General features: G+C 36.8%; 1 protein-coding gene across 3 annotated transcripts; it reads left to right on the forward strand.

Annotated features, from left to right (window-relative positions):
- On the forward strand, window positions 1-27,515 carry NAIP (NLR family apoptosis inhibitory protein). Of its 3 annotated transcripts, none has more exons than XM_087927128.1 (15): window positions 1-100; window positions 2,073-2,650; window positions 4,542-4,641; window positions 6,145-6,226; window positions 6,708-6,756; window positions 8,195-8,320; window positions 10,360-10,459; window positions 11,943-12,024; window positions 12,902-12,959; window positions 14,256-16,352; window positions 16,726-16,899; window positions 23,504-23,665; window positions 24,486-24,572; window positions 24,734-24,898; window positions 25,858-27,515. In XM_087927128.1, the coding sequence occupies exons 1-15, from the start codon at window positions 42-44 to the stop codon at window positions 26,220-26,222; spliced, it is 4,284 nt and encodes a 1,427-aa protein (XP_087783254.1). In that variant the 5' UTR covers window positions 1-41; the 3' UTR covers window positions 26,223-27,515. The 3 variants fall into 3 exon arrangements, with proteins under 3 accessions (XP_087783254.1, XP_026574102.2, XP_087783255.1); XM_026718317.2 differs by lacking the exon at window positions 1-100 and adding an exon at window positions 846-905; XM_087927129.1 differs by lacking the exon at window positions 1-100 and adding an exon at window positions 846-905 and having other exon boundaries at window positions 14,256-16,362; window positions 16,730-16,899; window positions 25,858-27,247.
- The last annotated feature ends 1 nt before the right edge of the window (window position 27,516 follows it).

The raw sequence follows: 27,516 nt of genomic DNA on the forward strand, positions 1-27,516 counted from the left end.
ACACCCACCCAGGTTTTGTGGCTCCCGGTATTTTCTTTTCTATGGGAAACGGGTCCAAATGGCTCTTTGAGTGCTTAAGGTTGCAGACCCCTGCCCTAAGGTATATGTATATGTATATATTTTTATTTTGTTTTTCTATTATGTCTAATATCTATTTCAAATGAACAATTTTTTTCAATTATAATTAATTGGCTACCGGACTGGTACAATATCCGATAGTATACAAAAAGGTGAAAATAAAAGAAAAAGCAAATTCCGGGGCTGCTGATATTGCTGCTTCTGGCACATTTTCAGCAATTAAACTGATTTTATTAGACTGAATTTATGAATGTCTGAGTATAGCTTTTTTTAAAAATACCCAAAATTGCTAGTCAAGCATTGAAATATGTGATATTGTTGTAAGACTATATCCAGCAATAAAAAATGAGTATAGAAATAGGCTAAATTTAGATTATATTATTGTTCCTTACCTTCAACTTTTATCCAAGAAAAGCAATTACATTGTAATCATTGAAACTAAGTTATTTGCTTAAAACATTAACACACTCTCTGATAACTGAAACTCAACTTTTATTGTTTTTTTGCATGTATAATAAATAGTTTACTTTTCATTTTGTGAAAACTCCTGATTTAGATAAATAATTTCATCTAAGAATCTCTGTATTCCCACCCCCTTCCCAGCAGTAAAGTCATTTTTACCCGAGACTTTGCCTACAGAAACTGTTCTGTCCTTGTTTCGCTTTCCACGGATACATTTCTCAATTGTGGAAAGTCCATTTTTCTTACTTCCTCCTTTCTGTAAAGGAAGAGGTTGTTTTTTGTTTTTTTTGGTATGTGCACTGAGAGATCCTTTTTTCCCTGAGGCAACTCATTTCAACTGCCTGTGAATCAGGACCTGGAAACAGGTAAGTTCCAGTGCTAAACTGAACTATTAATAAAGGAAGATATTTGTAGCTCAGGGTTGAAATGAGGGTGCTCTCTAAGCTTGCTTGTTTTCTTGCAGACAGTTCATTACCCAACCTAGGTAGCCCTGATGATGTTACCTAGTTTGGGTAATGAAATGTCTGCAAGTAAACTGAACTATATTTGAGAAGGAATTTGACATTATTTAATATATGGTGTCAATAACAGTGACAATACAAAACAGAAATATGCATTCCTATTTCCTCCTATCTCTTTTCTGTGTGTTTCATTCGCTGTCAATTTCATTCGGTGTCAGTTTTTATTTTGGGGGGGAAATGAAGCAGTAATTCCTGTTTGGCTCAATTGCAATTCACATATCTGTCCCAGCCCATTCTTTGCCCTCATTAAGTTTCAACTTTAATTGAGCTCTTGAACAGTGGGTTTTACAAGACTATACAGTCCAAACTTAAAGGGAAAGAGAGGTGATGTCAATTTGAAGAGTTTCCTGTAGATATTGAGAAATAGTGAACACTGCCTGCATTGGTGAGACTATTTTTTTTTAAAGCCAGAATCATGATTTTATTAGTACCACAGCAGGGAGCCCAAAGATTGTTATAATTTGGATTCATTTCCAAGACATTCACACAAATTTGAATTGCAAGTGGCATTTAATCTTCATGCACAAGAAAATGTCCTAGAAATTTGTTTTTGCATTGAACAAGTAACAAGAAAAAATGGTGAGAGAACACGCATAAAACCTTTTGTGTGCACAAAATCTATCTCTATATCAATGTAAGTTCTTTTTGAAAGAAATTTCATTAGTGTTTCTTTTTTTAGGGTTTTTTTAAATTTTGCTATATCTACATTACTGGGACATACTAGACTTATACTAGAAAAATGAGGCACAGGAGTTTTTATATAGGTTTTTCTAATAGCTCAAAAAGTGGGGCAAAGGGAAAGGAGGAAGTAACTTGTAAATCCTTTTTAGTAGAAACTGACTTCGGATTAATAATTGATGCATTGTCAGACCCATACTACTTTCTGTTGATTCCTTGGAAAAAATAAACACTATAATTATTATTACTCTGTGCAATGTAGTATGTAATTTCAGAGCCCAGATCATTTATGATGTATGGACTTACAATTTTGCTTTGTTTTTAATACCGTAGCATGGCTGCCCAAGAGACTTCTGCAGATATCAGTAACATTTCAGAGCTGGATTCCACTTATATTGAGAGGTTGTACCCTCAATCAAATTTTAATTTTAGCAAAATTATGGAAGAAATGGAGCTAGAATACCGGCAAATTCGAAAGCAACTGAGAAGAGGGTTTAATCCCAGAATGAGAAGTGAAGCCAAAAGGTTAAAAACTTTCCTCTCCCTACCTAGTGATTGTAAATCAGGTTGGGCACCCTCAGAAATGGCTGCAGCTGGCTTCTATTATACTAGTGTTAAGACTGCAATACAGTGTTTTTGCTGTGGATTAGTTTTGCTTGCAAGAAGTCTTGAAAGGCCACCTTTTGTGGAACATAAAAAGCTATGGTCCAGTTGCAAATTTATTTTAGGCGAAGAGGTTGGTAACATCTGTAAATATGATATTCGAGTACAGAATCCAGAGAACAATTCTCTAGAAGTAAAAAATAAGCACAAAGAAATGGAGTCAAGACTTGAATCCTTCACCAACTGGCCATCTTATTGCAAAGAGATACAGCCTGCTTTACTAGCTAATGCTGGATTTTTCTATACAGGTAATCCAAATGCATATTTATTGTCTGATTTCTAAAATCTCCATGCTGCAAAGAGAACATAAAACATTACAAGTTCTTTGTTGAGATGCAAAATTGGTCTAATGGGCTACTAAACAATACGGCTACGGTCCTTTAATTGTACCACATTTCCAACACACACTGCTGTTGAGAAATATTACCATTTTTATGTTGATCAGTGGCGCTATTCCCACTGTACACCAAGCCACAAACCCAATTACAGTCAAACTGGTGTTTCTGGCAGCTCATTCATATTAACTGGGGTTTTTGGCAATGCAGGGTCCTTATTCATTTTCTCCAGGAGGTGCCTGAACTATAAGCCCCTGGGCCAAAAAGAATTATCTGAGGCACCTAGAGGATTCTTGTTTTAAATGGTGATATTATTATTATTATTTATGTTTTTGACTGCTGCTTGTAAGACACCCAGTGATATTGTATGTAAGATAGGCAGCAATGCAAGTCCAATAAACAAGTAGTCCTGGCGTCTGAGCCCTGGTGGAGCAGTGGTTAAAATGCAGAATGGTAGGCTAACTTTGCCCACAGGCTGGAGTTGAATCCTCAAAGTTGACTCATCCTTCCATCCTTCCAAGGTTGGTAAAATGAGGACCCAGATTGTTGAGGGCCACATGCTGACATTACAAACTGCCCAGAAAGTGCTGTAAAGCATTCTAGGGCAGTATGTAAGTTTAAGTGCTATTAGTATAGCCAAGTAGAAGTTTATATGTTTTGTTCCACAGGCATCCAATAGAAGCTACAATTAAGTCTATAAATTCAACATAGCATTTTGTATATATACTATTGGGTGGGATTCTACCTGGTTGGACCAGTTCTATAGAACTGGTTGTTGTGATTCTGCAGTTTAGAGAACCAGCAAATCGTGCCACTAGCTGGCCCCTCCCTTCCCTGCCCCACTGGGTTACTCCTTACCTGGCATGCGCACCATCCAACTTGCCTACATTGTGCCTTTGCCTAATTTTTGGTAAGTTGCTATTGTTCCTTCCCCCCCGACAATCAGCTGTTCCGACTATCAGCTGTTCTGGTGATTTAGATTAGCTAGAAAGCAGGTAATCATTGGACTTCTTGCTTTCTAGCTAATCTAAATAGCTGTTGTACTGCTTTGCCTTCTCCCAGGAGGCTTCCCTGAGACCCAGTCAGGGGTGGTATTCAGGAGGTTGTGGGGTGGGGGGTGGAGATGTGGCCTAAGAGCAGAGCTGAATCTTCCTTGAGGGCTGAAGCTTCTATTTTTCAGTGCAGACTCAGGCAGCAGATTGCAGAAAGGTAAATCTATGAGTGAATCTGATTCTGTGAGCAACTCAATCTGCCTGCCTGCTTTGCCTGATTTTGGATAAAAGTTGCTCTTAAAAAAATCAATATTTACATACATGGTGTGTTGGGAGTTAAGTTTCCTTGCTAGCAAATTTTATGAGTTTGCTTGCAAACAAATTGTATGTGACAGACTCAGGCAGCAGATTGCAAAAAGGTAAATCTGTGAGTGAATTTGTGATTCTCTAAGTAACTCAATCTGCTTGCCTGCTTTGTCTGATTTTGGGTAAAAGTTGCTCTTTTTTTAAATAAAAAAATCAATATTTACATACAAGCCACGCCCAGCCAGTCAAGTGACCACCAAGCCATGCCCACAAATTAGGCCACGCCCACAGAACCAGTTGTTAAGAAATTTGAATCCCACCCTTATGCATACAGGATGAATCTATTAGGTTTCATACACAAGGATGATTAATGTAGCTTTCCCTATTAATACAATCCTCTGCTTGTTTGGCATTCTTATTGTACTGGTTTGCCTTCCAGAAGGATAGCTTCAAAGTACCAAGAGTCAGATGAATAACTCAGCTCTGTGTAATTGTCTTTCATGCAGGCATAAAAGATACAGTTCAGTGTTTTGCCTGCTCTGGGTGCCTGGGAAATTGGGAAGAAGGTGACGATCCATGGAAAGAACATGCAAAATGGTTTCCTGAGTGAGTAATACACAAGACAAGTTCACAATCCCTTTACATTCCTGGTTCTAATATTGAAGATAGCAGTATTGTAGTTATATTCCCAGCAGCTGAGACTCCACTACCAAATTCCTTGAAGCAAATCCAAGATAGCCAAATGAACAGAAGAGCCAAGAGTATATTTGATCTGCAACCACCAACCACAAGGTTGTTGCTAATTATGCCTAAAGATTATCCTTAAAGGAAAGCACCAGTCATTGTAGGGTGATAGTAATATAGCCTCATGGCAACATAATTCAATACTCATCCGCTACAGGGCCATTGCAGTGTTCTTTTTTGGTTACTTGTATAGAAATGCCTTCCATATGCATTCTCAGTTGCAAAGGTGTTGTTAGAATGTCTTTGTTGCTCTGTATCTGTGACAGAAACACTCTCCTTTTGGAAATGAAATGAAATTTAACCATCTCTGCATCCTGGAAGAATATCTTTTAAATGTAACATATCACACAGTTTTAATAGGTTTTAAAATGTTTGCTTATGTATGTTTATGTTAATATAAACTGGCATGATTTTTTTATTTAAACAATGCTATGTATTGCTTTAGCAATATTCAAAACAGCAGGCGAAGAGCATAATAAGCTGAGCGTATGAACTAAATCCTCATCGTGGTTGGATTTATAGGTAAGAGTTGGTCAGAGGTTTCTAAGGCATCAAACCCTGATCCAACCCAGTATCTTAAACATCAGTAACAAACAATGATAAAATTTATGTCATTACATAAACATATTATCATATAAGTAAAAACAAAGGAATGCTGAATAAGAAAACATAATATAGGTAGACTGAAGGGTGCTTTAATTCTTAGGCTATCCTGATCCATTCCTGCCCTTCCAGGGTGCTGATATATTATAACAAATTACTCTCTCTGGATTGCTTGGGATGAACAGATAGAAGAAACAACTATTTTCACCATCAACAACCCCAATGTATCACTGTTCCATCTTCTATCACCACCATTCTGAAAATTGGAATTGTAGTCAGATTTCAATGTAGTAGTTTTGTTACTAGAAAGACAGTGTAAATACTATGAATAAATACATTTATGCATTAATTTCTAGTGGCAAAATTCCAACCTGATACCCCCAAAATATCTTGGGTTGCAATAATCATTGCCAGCTAGCATTGCCAATAATCTGCTACAGCAGGCAGTGGAATTTATAATCCAACATTTTTGGCAGGCACCATCTAAAGGAGCATTGCTCTTGGATATTTGTATGCTAGTTCTGAAGTAAAAAAGTGTTAAGAATCCTGAGAACAAAAACTAAAACAACACGTCCTTCTTATTTCATAATATGAAACTCAATTCATATTGAAAATCTCCACAATATCGCATACCCATTACTGTATATTACATTTGTGCTTTAAATTCTTGGTCAAATGCCAGGACAGACTGAAATTCCATTAATTGTTCATATCTGTTGTGATCATCTAAAATATATACATTATCATTATATTATTTTATAGATGTGAATTTCTTCAAAGGGAGAAGTCCAGAGATGAAATTAAACAGTATATTCAAAGTTATTGCGGATTTTTTGACATCACGGTATTCTTTTTTCATTTTTATTTTATTGAAACATTAGACTATGATTATTTAAGGAGCTACTCTTAATCTCAAGATCTTAATTTTTTGTTGGAAAGTCTTAACTAAACCTCCTGAAAAGTATTTTTCTAGATTGCCTTTCTCACACAAAATTAAAAGTTAGAATGTTTGAATATTGTGGGAAATTAAAGCAGCAATTAAGCTGATGCTGAGATCTGGGGAAAAAAAGAGTCCAGAACAATCCTAACTGGACTACCAAAGGGAGGAAATTGCAGCTGTTCAAGACATAGTCGTTTGTCAAAATATAAACTCATGGCAGATCAAAAAAGATTACTTGAACAAAGCTATTCAATGGACTCCTTATAACAATTTATGTACAGTATTTATAAACTGATTTCAAAGCATCAGTGCAACTTATTATCAAAAAAATAGAAGAAATAGAAACATGAATAAAATAAAAATTCTAACATTTTGTTTTGTTCAGGGGAAGCATTTTGCAGCATCTGCCAGGAAATGTTTACCTTCTGACCCAGGTACAGTAATGGAAATAGAACTCTAGACCTTTGATTTAAATCACAAGGAAGCATCGTAGATATTTTGGATTGTCACACTTGACCATTGGCCTCATTGCCTGGCTCTTATAGATATTGTTATCAAAAATATCTGAAGAATTTGAGACTGCAAGACCATGCTAATTGCAGGAATTGATTGCAACAGATAACATTGTCTAGTTAATTTTTTTGTCAAAGCTTTGAAACATTTCAAAATTTGCTGATTTTTATTTATTTACTTAGCAATGTGTTTATTTTAAACACCTTTCATTAAGAACTCATTATGGAGTACAATTTAACTTAAAATAATTTTCTTCTCTAATCCCATCCTATGCATAAATAGTGAATGCTGTATAAATGTCTCTGAAAAAATGACATATAGGGAAATTGTCATGCCCCTGTCAGAGTCTGAATCCTAGGAGGAAAATGAACAGCTGACAGGGAGTGGGAGTGTGGCTCCATTGGCTGCAGAGGAGGCTGGAGAAAGGCAAAGTCTGGCTGGGCAAAGCAGGAAAGAGATAGAACAAGGGAGAGGGAGTTCAGAGGAAGACCCAGGCTCACCCTCTCTTCATCCTAGGGCATACAGAGAGGAATGGAGAAGAGAGCAATGTGGGTTGCATGGCTTACGGGGGAGGAAAGGGCCTTGACTCCCTTCATTAGCCACACCTGGGAATGAAAGTTTAAAAGAACTGAATGCTGACTGCAGCAGCTTCTGGGAACAAATGTGACTTCATCCTGTGTTATCTTTGCTCACCTTTGCTCCTGGCATCTTCCCAACCATGTGAGTTTTGCCATGCCTTCACATCTGGAATTCTTGCTCCTGCACTGCCAAAGTAATTACCTCAGTTTGGCTTGATTGGATTTATAGTTACAGTTTGTGTTGAACATGTTTTGGACTTAATTCTCTGCAGTCAAAGGCTGTTCCTGAGAGAGTTTTTCTCCAGCCAGAAGGTAACCTGGACATTGGGGGCAAAGTTGGAGCTAATAAAAAGACTCTTATTGATTATCTGACTGTGTTGTCTTTGTGCCATGCCCCAGGTCATCACAGAAATGATGATCTACAGTTTTCATTATGTTGCTGGTTTGCGCTCCAAGCTTGGCAATTTGGTTGCAAAAATTTTATCTCCATGCAAGAAGACATCTTCAGTGCACTTTGGATAAGAACACTGATGATGTCTCCTCGAATGGGGATAAAATATTTGCAAACAAATCGCCAAGCTCGGAGCTCAAACCAACAACATACCAACGCGAGCTACTACCATAATATTCAAAGACATTTCAGTTTTCTTTATTTACAATTTTCTGGGTCTTTTAAAAACAACATACATTTTCTTCTCTACTATAAATCATGTAAATATGTCTACTTGACGATATCTCAGGCATTTCTTCCTAAACCCTGTGATGTTTTTGATTTCTAAAGAGGATCTAGAACCCTTTCTGAACATCTATAAGGATGAAGAGATTCGACTGGAATCCTTCAAAACGTGGCCAAAAGATGCACACGCTGACCCAGCAATTCTGTCTAAAGTAGGTTTCTTCTATACAGGTTAGTCTCTTATTGCTCCCCCCTCCCAATAATCTTACCCTTATTTACCAATGTCTGCAAAGTGTTATTGGAGTTTGATTAAAATTTTCATATTTGTATTCAGTTCTAATTAATAATCACATTCTCTTTCTAATTTCACATCTTAGTCTTCTTTTACTGGTTTAAATAATATTTTGAAAATATTTGTACATTATTTTAAGTCAAATCAAAAAACAGGTTTTTCAAATGATGGCTATATTGAATAAATTTTGGTTCAGTCACCTAGGAAACTTGTTTTAATTTAAAAAAAAAAACCTTGTATATAAAGCAGTGTTTCTCAAGTTTGGTGGCTTTAAGATGTCTATTCTTCAATGTCCAGAGTTCCTGGAATTCTGAAAGTTTAAGTTCACATATCTTAAAGTTGTCAAGATTGAGAAACACTGATGTAGAGTTAAACATTAACGGCACTACTCTAAATATTTAATCTTACTACTGTTTGATGAGGTTCTGCATGCTTGGAAAATGACTCAAAGGAAAATAACTTCGCCTTTGAGTAAGTGTGAACACGCAACTCAAGTTTTTTCAACTTTTATGAAAGCCTCAACAAAGGAACAGTTACTTTAAGAGACACTTTGACTTTAAATAACATATTCCTTAAAGTGTCAGCATGTTTTTTCTGCCTTTCATAGGCTGTTCATTAAAATCAAGCAATTGGTTGAGAGCTTAACTCTATGTATGTTGTATTTAGTGTTTAAGGAAGCATGTAGAAAAGTGTCAAAAAAGGAGATGGAAATTTAACATAAGTGATATATCTTGATATATATCTCTTTTCTTGAATTGGTATTTTGGACTAATGGAAGGCCATGAAGACCTAACTCTTCACCCACTCACTGGGGTAAAATGATAGGAGCCTTGGAATGTTGTCAAGGCATTCTAGGATGACTAAGGAACCTGGGTTTTAGCCTTTAGTGTTATGTTTTTCATGGTTTTATGTTTTTATAGTTTTGTTATTGTGATCTGTCCAGAGACTCTTGTGTGTCTAATCACACTTCGCCAATATTCTATTCTATTCTATTCTATTCTATTCTATTCTATTCTATTCTATTCTATTCTATTCTATTCTATTCTATTCTATTCTCTGCTCCATTCCTGGAATCCACATAACATCATTGCTGGGCACCCATCTTTCTCAGTCCTTTACTGCATAAGATTGATGAAGGAACATTGGGAAGCTGTTAATTGTTAATGGTGTGGTTTTTTTAATATTTATTGTTTTTCTAAAATATAAGTTAACATTGATGTCCTAAGTCTCTGTGACCGTAGTATGTTCATTCTGTTCTGCAAAACTACCCCAATTAACATTTTGTCTCATTGAGTTGATTATTTTTATTTATTTTTATTATTATTCCTAGACAAACGTCTTATAGCTCTCAATCCCAAAATCATAAAGTGTATTAGGTCCTCAAGTCATTTAATTTATTTACAAGAAAAGCTACACATTTAAAAATGAGAAGAGGGTTTTCCATTTACGTATACCTAAGTCAATCAGGACAAAAGTTGCACTGATCCTACCTGGGCCAAACAATGGCATTCCAATCCCCATTTCCTAGCAAACTAAGTGTCATCATCTGTTCATATTTTCTGACAAGTTAGTCCTTCCAGGTAGCAGCCAATCTCTAATCATCTCATGTATCATCCTATCTTACAGTATGAATAATTATCCTCATCTAACCCCAAAAGGATCAATTCTATGCATTCTGATAGATATTCCCTTCCTTCTACTTATAAGTAAGAGAGTGGAGGCTTTGTTTTTCTGATTTTAATTTAGCATTATATCTATTACTTTTATGATCTTGATGTAGTGTTAACAAGTCAACTGAAACAAAAGGGAGTATTACAGATTCTGATCAAAATTAATAGATTGATCAAACATTGATGACAGCATTCTTGTGTGTGTGTGTGTGTGTGTGTGTGTGTGTGTGTTTGTGTGTGTGTGTGCATATACTGTGTGTATTCACCCCTCCCCCACAATGTTGAACTGCTATTGCCTTTTTTTGTAGGGAAAAATGATACTGTACAGTGCTTTTACTGTAGTGGGTGTGTGAACAACTGGAAAGAAACTGATGATCCTTGGGAAGAACATATGAAATTTTTCCCTCAGTAAGTGAAGATGGTCTCATTACAATATAATTTATAAAATAGTTTTGTTTAAAAGTTACAAATACTTGTCAATCTTGTAGAAATGAATTAAATAATAATACAAATAAATATTTGGATAAATATGTATGTTTTTTTTTTAGTTGGTTGATTTAATTACTCTTTAAATTGTACTGAGGAGGTCCTCCTAGGGAGTTTGTTCTAACTCCAGTGAATTTTTTTCCACACTGTGGGTCCATCATGTTACAAAAATGAATTCCATAGAGAAGTCAAACAATACATGACAACATAAGCAGGATGTCTTCCAGTCTTCCACTGAAAGTGTTAGAAGTACTAAAAACATGAATAAATTGTCCTCTGGATAGCCTTAAGCACCATTGTGAATTCCTTAACTTTAACGTTAAGAACTCGCAACCAGTGAATCTGTCTCAGCAAGGGAACAACGTAGAACTTCACATATTCAAACCCTCCAGAATATGGCAAGATGATGGTGAGAAGCTCCACTCAACACCCATGTTGCCACTTTTGGGCCATCTTTAATTTTCTAATTGTATTCAAGAATTGCTTCATGAACAGATTGTAGTGATCCTGTCTTAAAGTTTGGTGCATCAATCACTCTTTCCTCCAAATAGTATAGAAGTCTCTCTTTTTATCAAACAGCCAGCCATCAGATGTGGACATCTGGCTGGATTCAGCAGGACTCCTAAGCTATAAATATAACTCTAAAGAAGAATGCCACACCCCGCCCAACAGATGTATCTTCTTAATCGTGAAATTAGCAACAGTGCTATATAATTTGCATTCAACTTCATTTTATTTTCTCCTACATCTAGTCCCTAATGATCTGGAGATATACAGAACTCTTGTAAACTTCCAACTTGGAGTTTGCGGAAAAGAAGTGTAGGTGCTCTTCACATGTATCAGATTATTATTATGAGCCTTGGTGGCACAGTGCTTAGAATCCAGTACTGCAGGCTTCTTCTGCTGACTGCCAGCAGTCGGCAGTTCAAATTTCACTGGCTCAAGATTGACTCAGCCTTCCATCCTTCTGAGGTTAAAATGAGGATCCAGCTTGTTGGGGCAATATGCTGACTCTGTAAACCACTTAGAGAGGCCTGTAAAGCACTGTGAAGCGGTATATAAGTCTAAGGGTATTGCTATTGCTATTATTTCTATCATCTTAATTAGCACAACATGCAGATAGCTAGGATTGGTGACAGTTATAGTTCAGTCATCACAAGTGGTTCTAGATTGGAGCAAACCACATAGTCCATTTATGGATCCTAGGCCGTGATATAGGTATAGAGGTATAGTTTTATTTATTTATTTTTTAAAAGGCAAACAGGCTGGTTGGTGTCATATAAAATAGCAAGATTCAATCATTCAGTAGTGCATTATCTAAGGGTATACAAATATTAGTGATATCTGATATGGTTCATTTTGTTGATCTCAGTTAACACAGCTATTCTTTAAAAATGCATTGCAGTTGTAAGCTATCAGATCCAGAAAGATGGATATCATCGGAAAATAGCAAAATGCAACCAGAGGCCGAGTCACAGCATGAAAAGGTAAAACAGAGGGTAGCTAGGATTTGATTAGGTTAACTTTTTCATAATAGAAAGTAATTTCCATTTGTATAAATAGAAGTATCAGAGAGATAAAACAAGAATTGTTATTGCTTTTTTGTAATATTCTAGTAAATTGTCCGCGGTGTGTACAAATTTTAGATTTTAGTTAGAAATTCAGGTTGCCAGTATAGATCCATACAAGAGTGAGTTCACTGAAGAGGGGGTGATTGCTTTTAACAAGGATACTAGATTATCAGAAACTAAAAGAAGGATGCTACATTTCTTATTCAGCTAGTAATTTAGCTTTCATCTTATATAGTGCAATACCTCCTTTGCATATTACACGGCATCTATTGGTTGGGCTAGATCTTTATATAATTTTTAGTACCATTAATTATAAATGGGTGAAATAGAAGAAGGTTCAGTGTCTCAATGGCCATGTTACTTCTTAGAAGTTGATGCTGAGGTAGTGGTGGTGGTTCTAGATTTGTTCTAGATTTGTTGTCAGCAACTGTGTTCCAGGTGAATCTTGTGCAGTAATCAGTGTGCAATCCCTATGGTGACTGCCTAGTCTGCATATGTGGAAGAGCCATACCAGTGCAGTAAAGGTTTTCACGCTACGATGTTCCACAAGATTCTGTCTTGTCCTCCATGAAATAATGGCTTACACGAAATTAATGGGATAGATTGTAGTTGGTGCCAGCAACTATTCTGAAGACATCCTCCCTTTGGAATGCCAAGGAGTCTCTTCAAATTCTACACTAGTATCTAATAGCAAGACTAGACTAATGAGAGTGAACAAACAGAAATTTAATAAAGTAAAACAAAGTGTCCTTCAGTGCTATACAGGAACCTTAACATGCTTTTTTTTTTTTAGCAAACATATTACAATGAGACTTTAAATGAGATAGAAGCTGTCAGCTCAGCCACAACCAGTAAGTATTTTACCACATACAATGGCATGGATCACAGATATTTTGCCTTAAATTTTAAGATAAATATGTGAAACGTTCAGTTTATTCAGGATCTATATAACCCTGCACTAAAAACACCTGTGTAGCATTTGTATGGAGTTCACTGATTCAACAGGATTTTTTTTTTAAGGTTTACATTTAAATTAGCATACCTAAGGTTTCAGGCCAAATGAAGGGCATACAGTCAACTACATTACACAACTGGATATCAAAAGAGATGCCTTATGTAGATGTTAATTTATAGTATACTGTAAACCAAGCCTGGTAAGTGTCAAGTCACTGGTCGAAAGTAAAGTATAAATGTATTATGATCATAATATAATTTGGTGGCTTTCAGCCGATTTTGGCTCCTGGTGACTGTTATATAAGACCCTGCAGTTTTCTTGGCAAGAATTTTGTTTTGGGAATTGGCTGGTTCCTGCCTCTTTTCTAGGGCTGAGAGACTTATACTCTCCTGATTTCTAGCCTGGTGCTTAATATATATATCTCCCTCTCCCTCTCCCTCTCCCTCTCATCTACATAGGAACTATCATTATTTATTTAAACATTTTAAGTTTACAGAATTATTTTATTTATTTATTACATTTATAAAATTGCTTATCTTATTCAAGCTCTGGATAGCTGACAGTATACTAATTCCTTATTATTCTATTATTTTACCTTTGTTTATACACTTTTTCATTTTTCTTCCTCTTTATTATTGTAACCAGCCTAGAGTAGCCCTACAGTGAGATAGTGGGCAAATACAGTTAACAAATAAATAAATGAATAAACCCACAATAATATAATATCTTACAGTTGGCATTTGAGAATCGTTATTGAGGGTGTAATGGTTATTTGGTATTTCCCAAACCAATATTTTCTTGCCAGACAATCCCTTGCTGGACCTTCTTTCCTTCAAGTTTGCATCTTATCAAAGGGATTAATTTCTGTTTTGCATTTTCATTTTGCTTACCCAGTCTGCAAAATATATAATGCCAATATATTCATGGAGACCAGGAATCTTTCTTACAACTACTTCACACATTTGTGCTTCACATTAAGCAATATTTAATTGTTTTAAAATTACTATTTATGTATTGAAAATAGAGTGACTAGGAAGTGTGCAAGACAGTAAGACACAACTTTGCTAGAAGTATAGGATGTCCAACAGGAGAACAGCCACCAAATGGAAATGTACAATTAGAAAAAACAGTTATAGTTAAAACATGTCAAATCAATTTTATCAAGGCAAATGTCTCATTTCTGCTTTTACAGACATTGTTCTGGATGAACATGAATGGCTGCAAAGAAAGCTCTCAGAAGCTTATAATTATTTCAGTTTCAGGAAAACATTTTCTTTTGGGGATCACACTCATTTTGCCGTTGACTTGAAATTGCTTTATGGGGATCTGGCCATTGTCTCCAAGGACATCAGTAACCAACCACAGCAGCAGCTGACATTGCCTGAGATCCTGGAGAGCTTTTATTCCATTACAGTAATAGAAGGAGAGGCAGGCAGTGGAAAGACTGCATTGCTTCGGAAAATAGCAATTCTTTGGGCCTCTGGATGTTGTCCCATACTCAGCAGATTCAAGTTAGTTTTTTATTTGTCCCTGAATTCTGGAAAACCTGATCAAAGTCTGGCCGACCTTATTTGCAATCAGGTAATAGGGCTTAAAGGGACTTTGACTGAAGATTCTCTGAAGAACATATGCCAAAGTTTAACTAACGAGGTCCTGTTCCTTTTGGATGAGTTTGACACGATGAATGGGCTTCCCTGTGCGATTGAAGATTTGATTCAAAAGAACTATTTGAACAAACACTGCTTGGTTATTGCAGTGCGTCCTCACCAAGTTAGAGGAATTCGCCAACATGCAAACACTCTTCTCAGTATTTTGGAATTCCCATTAAGTAGCACGCTCTATCTGTTAAGAAAACTATTTTCATACAATGTTCGGCTTTTAGGAGACTTTTTTATTCAATTGTCTTACGAAGAGACCATGCGTTCCATGCTGAAGACTCCCCTTTTTGTTGCAGCTCTTGCCTCATACTGGGCTCAGAATCCCAATGGCAACATATTCACTGGTACTGTCATTTTAAAAGCCTACAGACTGTACAGCTTGTTGAAATATCCTCAAGAAGTGGATCGCATGAAAGCCATGATGTCTGCTTGTGGTGAATTGGCTTTACAAGGTGTCTTCAAATCCCTCTTTAACTTCAGTGAGAAAGACCTGTCTGAAATTGGGATCAATGTGGAGGAAGCTCTTTACTTTGGATTGCTGAGCAAATTTACTGCCCAAAGGCTCCAGCCACTCTATAAGTTCTTCCACCTTTCCTTCCAAGAATTTCTTGCAGGACAAAAAATGAGTGAGCTCTTGGCTTCAGACATGCAGTCAGATAAAAAGAAAGGCCTGGAATACTTGCAGCAAATCAACACGTTTGTGAAAATTAATGGGCGCTACCAATATATTTTGAGATATGCTTGTAGTGAACCATCCAAAGCAGTACCCATAATAATATCCCACCTACTGAATTTACCCAGTTGCAAGAAGTCACTTGAAAGCCAGTCAGATATTTATCTGCAACAAACTCCAGACCTTAATTTAAAAGGATACGACCTTATCAGCATTGCCTCTAGTTTTATTCCAGAGTATCATCACTCAAAATTCATCGAAACTGTACTGACAATTGCTACTGAGTTAGCCTATCAAAGCAATATGATTTCCGATTGTGCACCTATGATTTTAGAGATTCTGACTGGAAAAGAGTTTCCTTTATATTTGTTGAAAAGTGAATCCATCCATCAATTATGTCTGGATTATCCAGAAAGTTTGTTCTTACCAAGTAGATTTGAGGAAGTGCTTACAGGCATGGAGAAACCTATTGATATGGCTGCCGTGGAAAGTGCTTTTCTCAACTTGAAGGTTCCATCGGTCGAACCAATATACACCCAAGCTTTTCAACTGTTCAGTAATGTTACCCAGCAACTAAAAGAAGACTTAGATTCTATTAATAATTTTAGGAGCTATAGATGCAGAGAGATTCCGGATTCCATAATAACTCCATTTCTCTGTGTGAAAAGCCGTGAGAAGATTCCATATCTGAAATTTGTTGTCAATCACATGACTTCCCTTGAAGCTCCTGATATTGAGAATTTAAAATTGCTCTTCTCATTTTTTGATAATATTGAACTCAATTTGCAAAATTGCAAAGGCCTCCTTGAGAATATCAAGATGGCTATTGAAGAGAACTTGAAGTCTTTTAAAGTCTTCAGCTTAGGTAATACTGAACTGAATGAGCTGGAAGAAAACCTACTTCTTTCAATGTCTTCACTTGAATCCCTTGACATTAAGTGCAGTGCTTCAGTACCAGGTACTTCTATCTATTTTGCTTTTAATTTATAATGCAATATTCAATATTGCTGGATCTTGCAAGATTCTAGGTGGAAATATTACAAAAATATTTTTTTATAAATAAATCAGGAAATACTGGAGGATTAGGAGCAACATAAGTGGTTACCAAGGAACAAGACTGTATTTGATTTTGCTTGATTTATTTGAGGACTTCCTTAATAATAAGTCTCATTAAGTCTGGAAAGCATGTCAAACCAACTTAACATAGAACATGCTAAATACTGTGTTCACAATAAGCATGCACAGGATTTAATGATAAACCTGAGTAATGTAATTTACATATCGATATACAAATAAATGCATTGCTTATCTGTTTACCTTATACGTTTCAGAAACGCTTTTTGCAAATTTGGACAAATACACGTTTTTAAAGGAACTCTCGTTGAATCTATCTGACTGCCAGAATATGTCTGATACATATTCCCTAGAGGGATTCAAAAATCTTCATAACATTGAGAAATTGATCCTTTACAACCTTCAGTTTAAAACAAATTCTGCCTGGCTAGGTAAGTCTTTTGTGTATAAAATTCAAGAGTACTTTTAATGGACAACTGGTTGCATATGGATGAAAAACTGGGAGATTTAATGCTTTTATCCTTTCCCCCTAAAATAACACTATTCTTTTAAAATGTGTCCCTTGTAAGTTATATTAGAACTGAGAATTCTTGCTCCTGTTTCAGAATGTAGTAAGTCCAGCTCAGAGGACTCTTAAGTAGAACAGATAATTTTGGGAAGAAGGATTCACTGGGGCTTCAAGCAGGCACAATCATGTGATGGTATTGTAAGTGTGTAACTAAGAGCAGTAGCATCCAGTTGTGTGTTGTATTGTTCCAAACTGTTTAATACTGTACATCACCCAGAGCTATGATGTTTGGGGGTTTTTTTTTGAAAATTTTATTTGGGTTTTCACAAAAAAACCATAATACAAATAAAACATCTTTTTTTGAAAATAGCATGGTCCCAGGTTATCATTTCTTCATAAAGACACAAACTCAATTTCATGCTCATTTTTGTGTTCTATTCCATATCTTATCACTGTTTTATATTTTCTACATAGTTTTTCCCCTCTTTTAATTTTCTCAACTTTACTTAGATTATCTCATCTCAATTCAAATCATTATATTTATACTTTTGTCTGTCCTGTTTCCATTTCATATTATCGTTTCTCATTAAACAAATTTTCCCCTGTAGTTACTAATTGGAGTATGACACCTTTGTATCTTTTAATTTTATCCATTCAATTCTTATTTAAGCTTCAATGTATACCTTTAAGATTATAACATTCAATATAATATATAACTTCCAATCGAATTCTGCTTAGTACATTCTTAAAATATACACTATATTCTTTAAAAAAGATTTTATATATATATATATATATATGTTTTCTGAGGTTCTCGCGGGTATTTATGTGTGGATCTTTGGTTGTTCGGGTTTTCTCCCGCGTAAGATTCGAAGTATCTAGGCAACGTTTCGATGAAGTCTCATTCATCATCTTCAGGCTTCTGTCTCCGGCTCTGTGCTTTTCAGAGTAATGTGAGATTGCAGCTGCTTCCTCCTTTAACTGCCAGTGGGGTGGGACTTGATTGGGTGGGGGCTTGGCTGTGTTCTGATTGGGTGGGGGTGTGTTCTCATTGGTAGGGGTTTGGTTGTGTTCTGATTGGTTGGGGGTTAGCCGTGTTCTGATTGGTTGGAGGCGTGTTCTGTTCAGGTGGGGGCTTGGCTGTGCTCGGTTAGTCTTAGTTGCTGGGGATTTGAGCTGGTGAGTTGTGATCTTGCTGTTTGGCTTCTAGTTCGTGGTCCTGTTGCATCTTCATAGTGGGTGTCGGTTTGCTTCATGTATGGCTCGGAGGGGTTTGAAGTGGGTAGTGATGCAGCTGTAGTGCAGCTTCTGGTCCATGGTCGTGTCTCATCTTCTGAGTGGGTGAGAGTCTGTTTTCTACATGGAAGTGTGGTGGTGGCATCTTGTGTGGCTCTCATGGGTGTGGGTCTGGTGTCCTTCTTCATGTTAGGTACTCGTCTGTTCATGAGGGCGGGTTTCCAAATGGCTGGAAGACACCAGCATAATAATCCTACCAGCAGACAAGGGCAATGCGACAGTGGTTATGAACACATCTGACTACCAAACCAAGCTAACCAACCTACTCCAAGACCCCACATACAAACCCCTAAAGACAGACCCCACCACCTACCTAGAAAAAACTACCAAATCCAAAATAAAAGCCTCCCCCATCAGTGAAGAAATCCAGCAACGAATCATACCCAGAGAAAAATCATCCAGATGCCCCAAGCTTTATGGTCTCCCCAAAATACACAAAGAAGGAACCCCACTCAGACCAATAGTCAGCTCCATAGGCTCACCTCTACAAAACCTAGCCAAATTTCTCGCCAAACAACTACAACCTTATGCAGAATCCATCAACTCACACATAAGAAACTCATTCCAGTTCATCGAGATCATAAAGAAACAAAACTTACAACCTAGCGACCTACTAGTAAGCTTCGATGTCATATCCCTCTTCACCCAAGTGCCAATAAAAGAAGCCTTGACAGCCATCCAAAACAAATACAACCCCCCAAGCACATCCTAGATCTAACCAACCACTGCCTATCCAATACATACTTCACCTACAATGGACAAAAATACAAACAAATAGAAGGAGCACCCATGGGATCACCCCTCTCACCTGTCATCGCTAACCTCTACATGGAACACTTTGAAACACAAGCTCTAGAAAAATACGACCACAAACCCAAACTCTGGCTCAGATACGTAGATGACACCTTCATAATCTGGCCACATGGGAAAGAAAAACTGAACAACTTCCTCACACACCTCAACAGCCTACACCCCAAAATACAATTCACCATGGAAACAGAAGCCAACAACCAACTTCCCTTCCTAGATGTCTTGGTATACAAAAGATCCAATGGCTCCCTAGGACACACCATCTACCAGAAGAAAACACACACTAACCGCTATCTACATGCACTCTCACACCACCACCCAGCACAGATCAATTCCGTAGCCAAGACACTCATCTCCAGAACAAAATGCTTAGCCGATGAACAACACCAAAAAACCGAACTACACACTCTCACCAACGTACTTACAGCCAATGGATTCCAAAGAAAGAAGATTACCCACCTAATCCAAAAAGAAACCCCAACCAAAATCCAAGACAGAGAACAAGAAAACGGCAAAGCCCTCCTCCCATATATAAAAGGCACTACAGACAAAATCAGCAAGATCCTCCAAAAACACAACATCAAAACAGCATTCTGCACAAACAGAAAAATATCCACCATCCTAAGAAACCCCAAAGACAAAATCGAATTAGAAAACCAAGGAGTATACGAAATCCCCTGCACTGCCTGCCCTACCACATACATTGGACAAACTAACAGAAGAATAAATGCACGCATTGAAGAACATAAGAACTCAATCAAAAAAGAAGAAACGACCTCTTCCCTGGTCCAACACCTCAAAGCCACAGGACATGAAATTGATTTTAAAAACACCAGAACCATCGCCAAAACCGAACACTTCAACAGCAGAATAATCAGAGAAGCCATAGAGATAGAAAAACGCCCACACAGCATGAACAAACGAGATGACACTTCCCGCCTTCCAGCCATTTGGAAACCCGCCCTCATGAACAGACGCAGTACCTAACATGAAGAAGGACACCAGACCCACACCCATGAGAGCCACACAAGATGCCACCACCACACTTCCATGTAGAAAACAGACTCTCACCCACTCAGAAGATGAGACACGACCATGGACCAGAAGCTGCACTACAGCTGCATCACTACCCACTTCAAACCCCTCCGAGCCATACATGAAGCAAACCGACACCCACTATGAAGATGCAACAGGACCACGAACTAGAAGCCAAACAGCAAGATCACAACTCACCAGCTCAAATCCCCAGCAACTAAGACTAACCGAGCACAGCCAAGCCCCCACCTGAACAGAACACGCCTCCAACCAATCAGAACACGGCTAACCCCCAACCAATCAGAACACAACCAAACCCCTACCAATGAGAACACACCCCCACCCAATCAGAACACAGCCAAGCCCCCACCCAATCAAGTCCCACCCCACTGGCAGTTAAAAGGAGGAAGCAGCTGCAATCTCACATTACTCTGAAAAGCACAGAGCCGGAGACAGAAGCCTGAAGATGATGAATGAGACTTCATCGAAGCGTTGCCTAGATACTTGAATCTTACGCGGAGAAAACCCGAACAACCAAAGATCCACATATATATATATATATATATATATATATATATATATATATATATATATATGTAAATAAAGCACTCGTTCCATTCCAATTCAATTCTATCATTAATATTCATTAAAATCTTAATATCTTTAACATTTATTTTCAATTAAATATCATACTTCCTTGGGAACACTTATAAACTTTCCATAATTAATTCCCCCGTATTTCTCTTCACTTATATTTTATAAATCATTAATAATAATTAAAATGTTCCCATCCTTTCCTAATTTAATTCTCTCATTCACTTTATTTCATTTATTTATTAACAAACATTCCACTAGATTACGATAAATATTTTATCTATCATTTTAATCATATTTTCTAAAATTATTTCTATTTGTAATATAACAATACTATCTTATGTACTTTTGCAGAATCGCTTTTACAATTAATTTTCACCCATTATCTCTAAACGGGCTTATACTTTTAATTCTTATACCTTTTCCCTTGTTTCTCTATATCTTGTTTCTGTCCTTTATAACTTCTTTTCCTTTCCTTCTTCCCCCTCTTCTTCTCCCTCCCCTTTTACCCCCTTGTCTCTCTACTTCTAATTCTCTCTTCTGTAATCCCCTCTTCTGTTGCTTTCTAATATTATATTTATTTTTCAAACTATTCTTCTTTTTTGGGTTGTTTTTTCAAATCTTAAAACTTTTCATTCTCTTTCCCCCTTTCCTTCCCCCCCCCCACATAAAATTACTTGATCAATAAAGATGGCTTCTTCTTTGTCCCAATCTTCTTGTTCTGCAAGCGTTTCTTGTTGTTTCTCATGGTTCCAGATCTCCATTTCTAAGAGTTGAAATACGAAGCCAAAAGAACCTCTCTCTTCTTGTGCATTTTTTTTGTAATTTTTCAGTTCCATTTTCAGTTCTTCTAAAAGTGGTGCCATTTTAAACACTTTTAAACAACCACCCGATTGATTTTAGTCATTTAAATGCAATAACCAAAAATCCAAAGATCACCAAGTAATCCAAATAATCCAAAGCTGTTTCTTCTTGCTTCTTTTTTCCACTTTCTCTTCCTGGGGTTCTATTATTTTGTTGCCAAGTTTCAGTTAAAATGTATCTTTTAGGAATCTTATTGAGGTTTCACTGTAAATTCCTTTTAGTTCCAGGCAGTCTCCTCCATTTTTCCAGATCCTGCCCTTTTATTCTTTTTCTCTCCTTTCCTGCTTTTAAAAGCTTTTAAGTATCCAGAAAACTTTATTATCCCTTTGACATTTTATTTTCAGCTTAAATGTCTATTGATGTTAAAGTGGATTTTTTTTCAATTTCTTGCTTAAGTCTCTTAGCTGTCAGTATAGGGAAGGGAAGAAAAAAAAAACCAAATCCTTTCCCTCCCCTCTCTCCTTCGCTGCTTCAAAATCTTCTTTGGGAACAATGTTATTTTTTTATATAGTTTAAATTCCAGGGTACCTTACGTTGTTGCTTTTGCAGTTTAACCTGGTCAACCAAAACTTTCACTTCTTATCTTCCTCCTGCACATTCTTTTCTGGTCGAGTTCTTCATTGAGGTGGCCATTTCTGACCACTGCTGCAACCGCCTTCGGGAAAGGGAGCAATGGCCAGCTGAGGAGGAGAGATGCGGCTCTCCTCAACCCTGCTGGCAGTCTCCTCCCTCTTCACCACCTCTATGGGTGGCTTAGCCCCGAAACCAGCCAGTTCGGGGTGCTCCAGTGGCGAGCATGGATCAAAACCTCAATCATGGTTTCGGTCTGTCGGCGAAGGAACTCAAACCGGAAGTCCCCACCCAGAGCTATGATGTTGTTAGGCAGTCTACACATTTAATAAATAAACAAATATATAGACCCACTAACCAATCTAGGCAAAATGCTGACAACCCCAATCACTTTTATGCATGCATTGGTGGGACATGGACATACAAATGGTTGGGTACTGAAACGTGATGTTGCAACTGCCTTTTTTGTCTATTTTGAAGCCCCCTCAAATGGGAAGCACTAATTAGAGAAAAGTTGGGTTAAATACTTAAAAGGCATGTGAAGATTTTAATAAATTCACTGTGTTTCATCCTTAAATTTTATTTTTAAATGCAATACATATACTGTTAATGGTATAATCATTAAGAGATTGTATTGCCACAAAATCCTAGGGTGCTAAGAAAAAATATATATACAAAAAGTACATATGCTACAATGCACAGAAAATGTTGGTGTATACTTTTCCTTCACATCTACCCGTGGTGGTATTCTACTGATTTGGCCCAGTTCTGTCGAGCCGGTAGCGGCAATGAGCAGTGGACACCAAAACAGTTCTCTCTGCCGCTCAGCTGTTGGGCCCACCCACCTGCCCAGGCTCCCATATTCACCTTTATCCTGTTTTTGAAGCGCAGCTGCTTTGCACGGCACAAAAGAGTGCCATGCGGCAGCTGTTGAAGTGACTGGGAGAGTGCAGGCTTGTGGGAGGTGAGTTGGAACATCTCTGTGCCTGCGCAAAGTGTGTGTTTGGTGCACACACACACGCAGAGTGTGTGCATGCGTGCAAAGCGCGCCCACCAAGCCACACCCACCAAATTGGTGGTAAAACTTTTTGAATCCCACCACCGATATCTACATCATAGACCGATGTGGAAATCAGACTGGAAGAAACTTGCAATTCGTATCATGAGGAACTCCCTGAAAATGAAACTGGAAGATTTGTGCACACCTAGGGTAAAAAGGAATAGAAGTGAAATATATGCTTATGTAAAATAGATTCTGAACTAACACGAAGTAAATCTACTGTACACCTGTCACTACTAAAGTCAAAAGTAGCTTAAAATTCTTCGCATTACAATGTGCTTTTCTTTTTCTTTTACAGGTGAACTCATACAGAACTCTCCAAATCTCTCTCTCTTCCATTTGCAAAACTCACCCTTTTTAAATATGGGAGCTCTTATGAATGCAATGTCTTCCTGCAAGAAACTTACTGAAATTCTCCTCAATGACTTGAATGTTGGAGATGAAGATCTGTATACCCTTAGTACGAAAAATTTAATGGAAAACTTTTGCAATATTAATACCAAATAACACTTTTGCTTAGTATCAAACAAGTGACAATTCAAAGGCCACAATGTCCTCAACTTAAAATATATCTCAGAGATTAGAGCCCTCTGTGCTGACCTGAACATACTTGGGAAATGATATGTCTGGTTTGTTTTTCTGCTATTCTTATACACACATTGCCATGGAATAAGAGTGTGGGATGCGCTGAATTGTATTTGTAATCAGAAAGCAACATAAAAGGTTGATTGCAGTGGACAGGAGGAATGACCCTGAGGAAAAGGAGGAAAAACTGATAACCAAGACAATGGTTGAATAAAGAAATATGAGCCAGGGCAGTACTGTAACCTGAGAAAACAAGAGATATTTCTTTATCTGTTTTGGTAATGGTTCTTTCTCCTATTACTCAAGGTCATTCTTTATTCCAACTTCATTATCACAAATAATCCAATTTCCTTTTCACATAGCAAGAGGTACTATGAACTGGAAGATTCAGAAGTGTCTGTGTCAAAATCTGCAAGAGGTGACTGTGGTATTGTGATCAAAGCCACACTCTCTTGTACATAGGTTATTACATTCATATACAAAAGGATAGACCTTAGATTGCAGCGACAGACCCTTGCAGAATTTGGCCATAAAACAACCCAGATAAATGAATTATAAAAAAATTAAAGAGTAATAAAAAGCATTTTATTATTGTAAAAGTATTGGTGATATTTTAATCATATAATCTGTTGATTTGAATTGAAGACAGTTATTTGTAGTTCATTTATACTGATATTTATTTGTATATGTTGCAGCTGCTGTTTTGCCAAATTTTACAGCATTAAAGATACTGAATCTCTCAAGATTATATTTTGAAAACAAGGAAGCATGCACAGCACTGGGTATGTTTTAACTTTTCATTCCTGATGAATACATCCTGAAGTGCTGGTCTAGAAAATTCAGCATTTATGATATTGCATTTTCTTGAACAGGTTATAGTCTATCTAGACAGTACGGTTTCCTGGGAGACACCCTATCACCACATTTTTTTTTTACTTTGCAGCATTAGCTTTACGTTCTCTTATGAATTTGGAAGAACTTGTTCTACCAAACGGAGAAGGAATAAGGCATACAGCTACACTGATTGTTCAACAATGTTTCTATTTTCCAAATCTTCGCAAGTTGGTGTTTTGTCAGTATTTAAGTGCTGAAGGCCTGTTGGAAATAGGTAAGTTCTTAAAACAAATAATCTCTATACAACTTTTCAGCATAGGCCCATACTCTGTTCATCATCCAGTTGATAGATTTGGCCTGGTCTAACTATTTTATCCCTGAAGTAAGTACGGAGCTGACAAATACATTTTAAAAGCCCTTAGAGCAATTTTTGACACACAAAAGCCTGTCATGTAACTGACATAAATTATGTAATGTTTATGTTGGCATGCATATGTTGTAAACTTATTTCAACTACATGATGTGACTAAGTACATAATTTGCTTCAGTTGAAAGACAATGTAATGCAAATGATATCTTTTGCTATGGATACTTATGACCTAAAGTGTGCAGTAAAAGCCACAGTGATATCCCATACATTATTGTGTTATTATGAAAATGTTGAACGTTTTGTAATACTTTAATGTAGTTAATAATTCTTGCAACTGATGTTAATTCCATAAATTACATTCTTTGCACAATGACAGTCTGATGCTTGTAAAACCCATTTCCCTTCTTGCAATGCTATTGAAGGCAACAGAGCCATTTGTCTTGTGATGGTATCATTTAAATTCCTGCCCTGGAAAGGAATTTGGACATTGCCTAAATGGCCCTTCTAACTTTCTCAGAAGATAGTGAAAACGTTTTTGTAAAAGTGTTTGCTACCCTGGAATAACATTATGCCATGTTGAGGGAAGAGCTAATGCTTTAAAATATTAAAAATAAATATTTTATGTTCAAATGAAACATATCAAAAGTTTTGTTCCTTTTTATTATAGAGGAAGCTGTGTCTTTTTATGCTAGTTTAGTATTTCTCAACTTTAGCAATGTTAAGATGTGTGGCTTTTAATTCCTAAAATTTCCCAGCCAACATGCTACCTGCACTGTTTCTTTGCAGGCTGTATCCATGACATGAATACCATGTGTTCAATTTATTTTGAAATAATTTCATTTCTCTCATTGTTTTTGTTTCAGCAAAGGTAGCTGTTGCTGGAGGTTTTCAAAAACTTGAATATCTATGCCTGTCAGTCAACCATACAATTAATGAAGAGACTTGGAGGAATTTCTTTCAAACATTGTCCAACATGCCAGACTTACAAAGTATGGATTTCAGTCGCCTTGCTACAAATACAATCGAATGCCAAGCAACAACCGTGAAGTCTTTCGTCCGATGTGTTTCTCGATTGCCCAACCTCAGGGCAATCAACATGATTGGCTGGTTGTTCGATGAGAAGGATCTCAACATGTTTGAGATTATGAAAAAACAACATCCCCAATCAAAGGACTTAAGCTTAACTTGGAAATGTATATTGCCATTTACACCTATTATTAATGAATAAAGAAGTGGAATGTAGTTGACTATACCGTATTAACATTAGTTATGCCTTATACATATTCTCATTTGTCGACTTGTTATAAAATCTATTCCAGTGTCATCATCCTATAACTTTCTTTTTTCACAACCAGATTCCCATTTTTCTGAAAGCTCTTCCCCATCAGTATTGTTAAACCTCTGACATAGTGTAGGTGGCTGAAATAATTTACTCACAGTTCAGCTGTAGCTCAACATCACCAGCAATTCTGTATATTGCTGAAACTTAGGTTTTAGGCCAGTTTTCCCATTGATGGGAAAGCTGAAGTAGTCCAAATTCTGACTTGAAATTCTGACTCGATTATAAATCGATTGAATAGTAACCACCATGGAGTTGGAGACCACCATCCTAAACCTATCTGGGAAGAATTATGACTATTTTAATCTTTTTTGTCGCATCTGTCAGCATTTTTTCCATGTTACAATTTTTTTTCCTGATTGAGACCTATCTACTTTAATTCCATATAGTATTTAGGCTGCTTGCATAACTGTTTTTTCTTTCTCCTTTGCTACATTCAGCTGGTAGATCATTTCTGCTGATGTCTTAAGATGTCCATTCTTGTAATAATTTTACAATAATTTTATCTTATGTGTTGTTCTGCTGTTCTTTCAAAATATAATAAACTTCAGGGATAAGGTCATGATCTTGTTCAAGATATCTAAAACTCAGTTCACAACTTGGGCATGGTTTACCCCGTTTAGTCTTGTGATCCTGACCAGAAGAGTTATCCCAATGCATATTAGAAAACCCTGTTGATTTTCTGTCTTTGATTATCTATTAAGCAGGGAAACCTAAGTATAACCTTAATAAATGTAATGTAATATATATTATACATGTCCATGTGATTTATTAGGTATACCGCTAGCCAGTAAGCATAGATTAAAATAGTAAAATAGATTCATATGGTTCATATATAGTTCTGTAATTGCTAATGTGTGTTCAAAATACAATTATCATATAAACAATAAAAGGAGACATGGTGTGAGACAAAACAGGTTCTTCTGCTGCTATTGTGGCTTCCTTACTGCTTCAAAATTGAATCAGTGGTGATACCATGGGAGGTTTTTAAAATCCTAAAGGGAAAGCAGAGTTTTCTAGTGAGCTTAATTCATGCAGTGTGTGCATTGTCTGTGTTCTGTTGTGAGGATATATAGCCATCTGGGTATAATCCACAGAAGACTCCACAAAGGAAACATGACCATCACGTTAAAAATGCTTTTTTCCTATTTTAGATATCAATAAGTTTAATAAAAATGAAAAA

Source organism: Pseudonaja textilis, chromosome 2 (assembly GCF_049901715.1).
Source record: "Pseudonaja textilis isolate UNSWEBS1 chromosome 2, rPseTex1.2, whole genome shotgun sequence".
Taxonomy (NCBI): domain Eukaryota; kingdom Metazoa; phylum Chordata; class Lepidosauria; order Squamata; family Elapidae; genus Pseudonaja; species Pseudonaja textilis.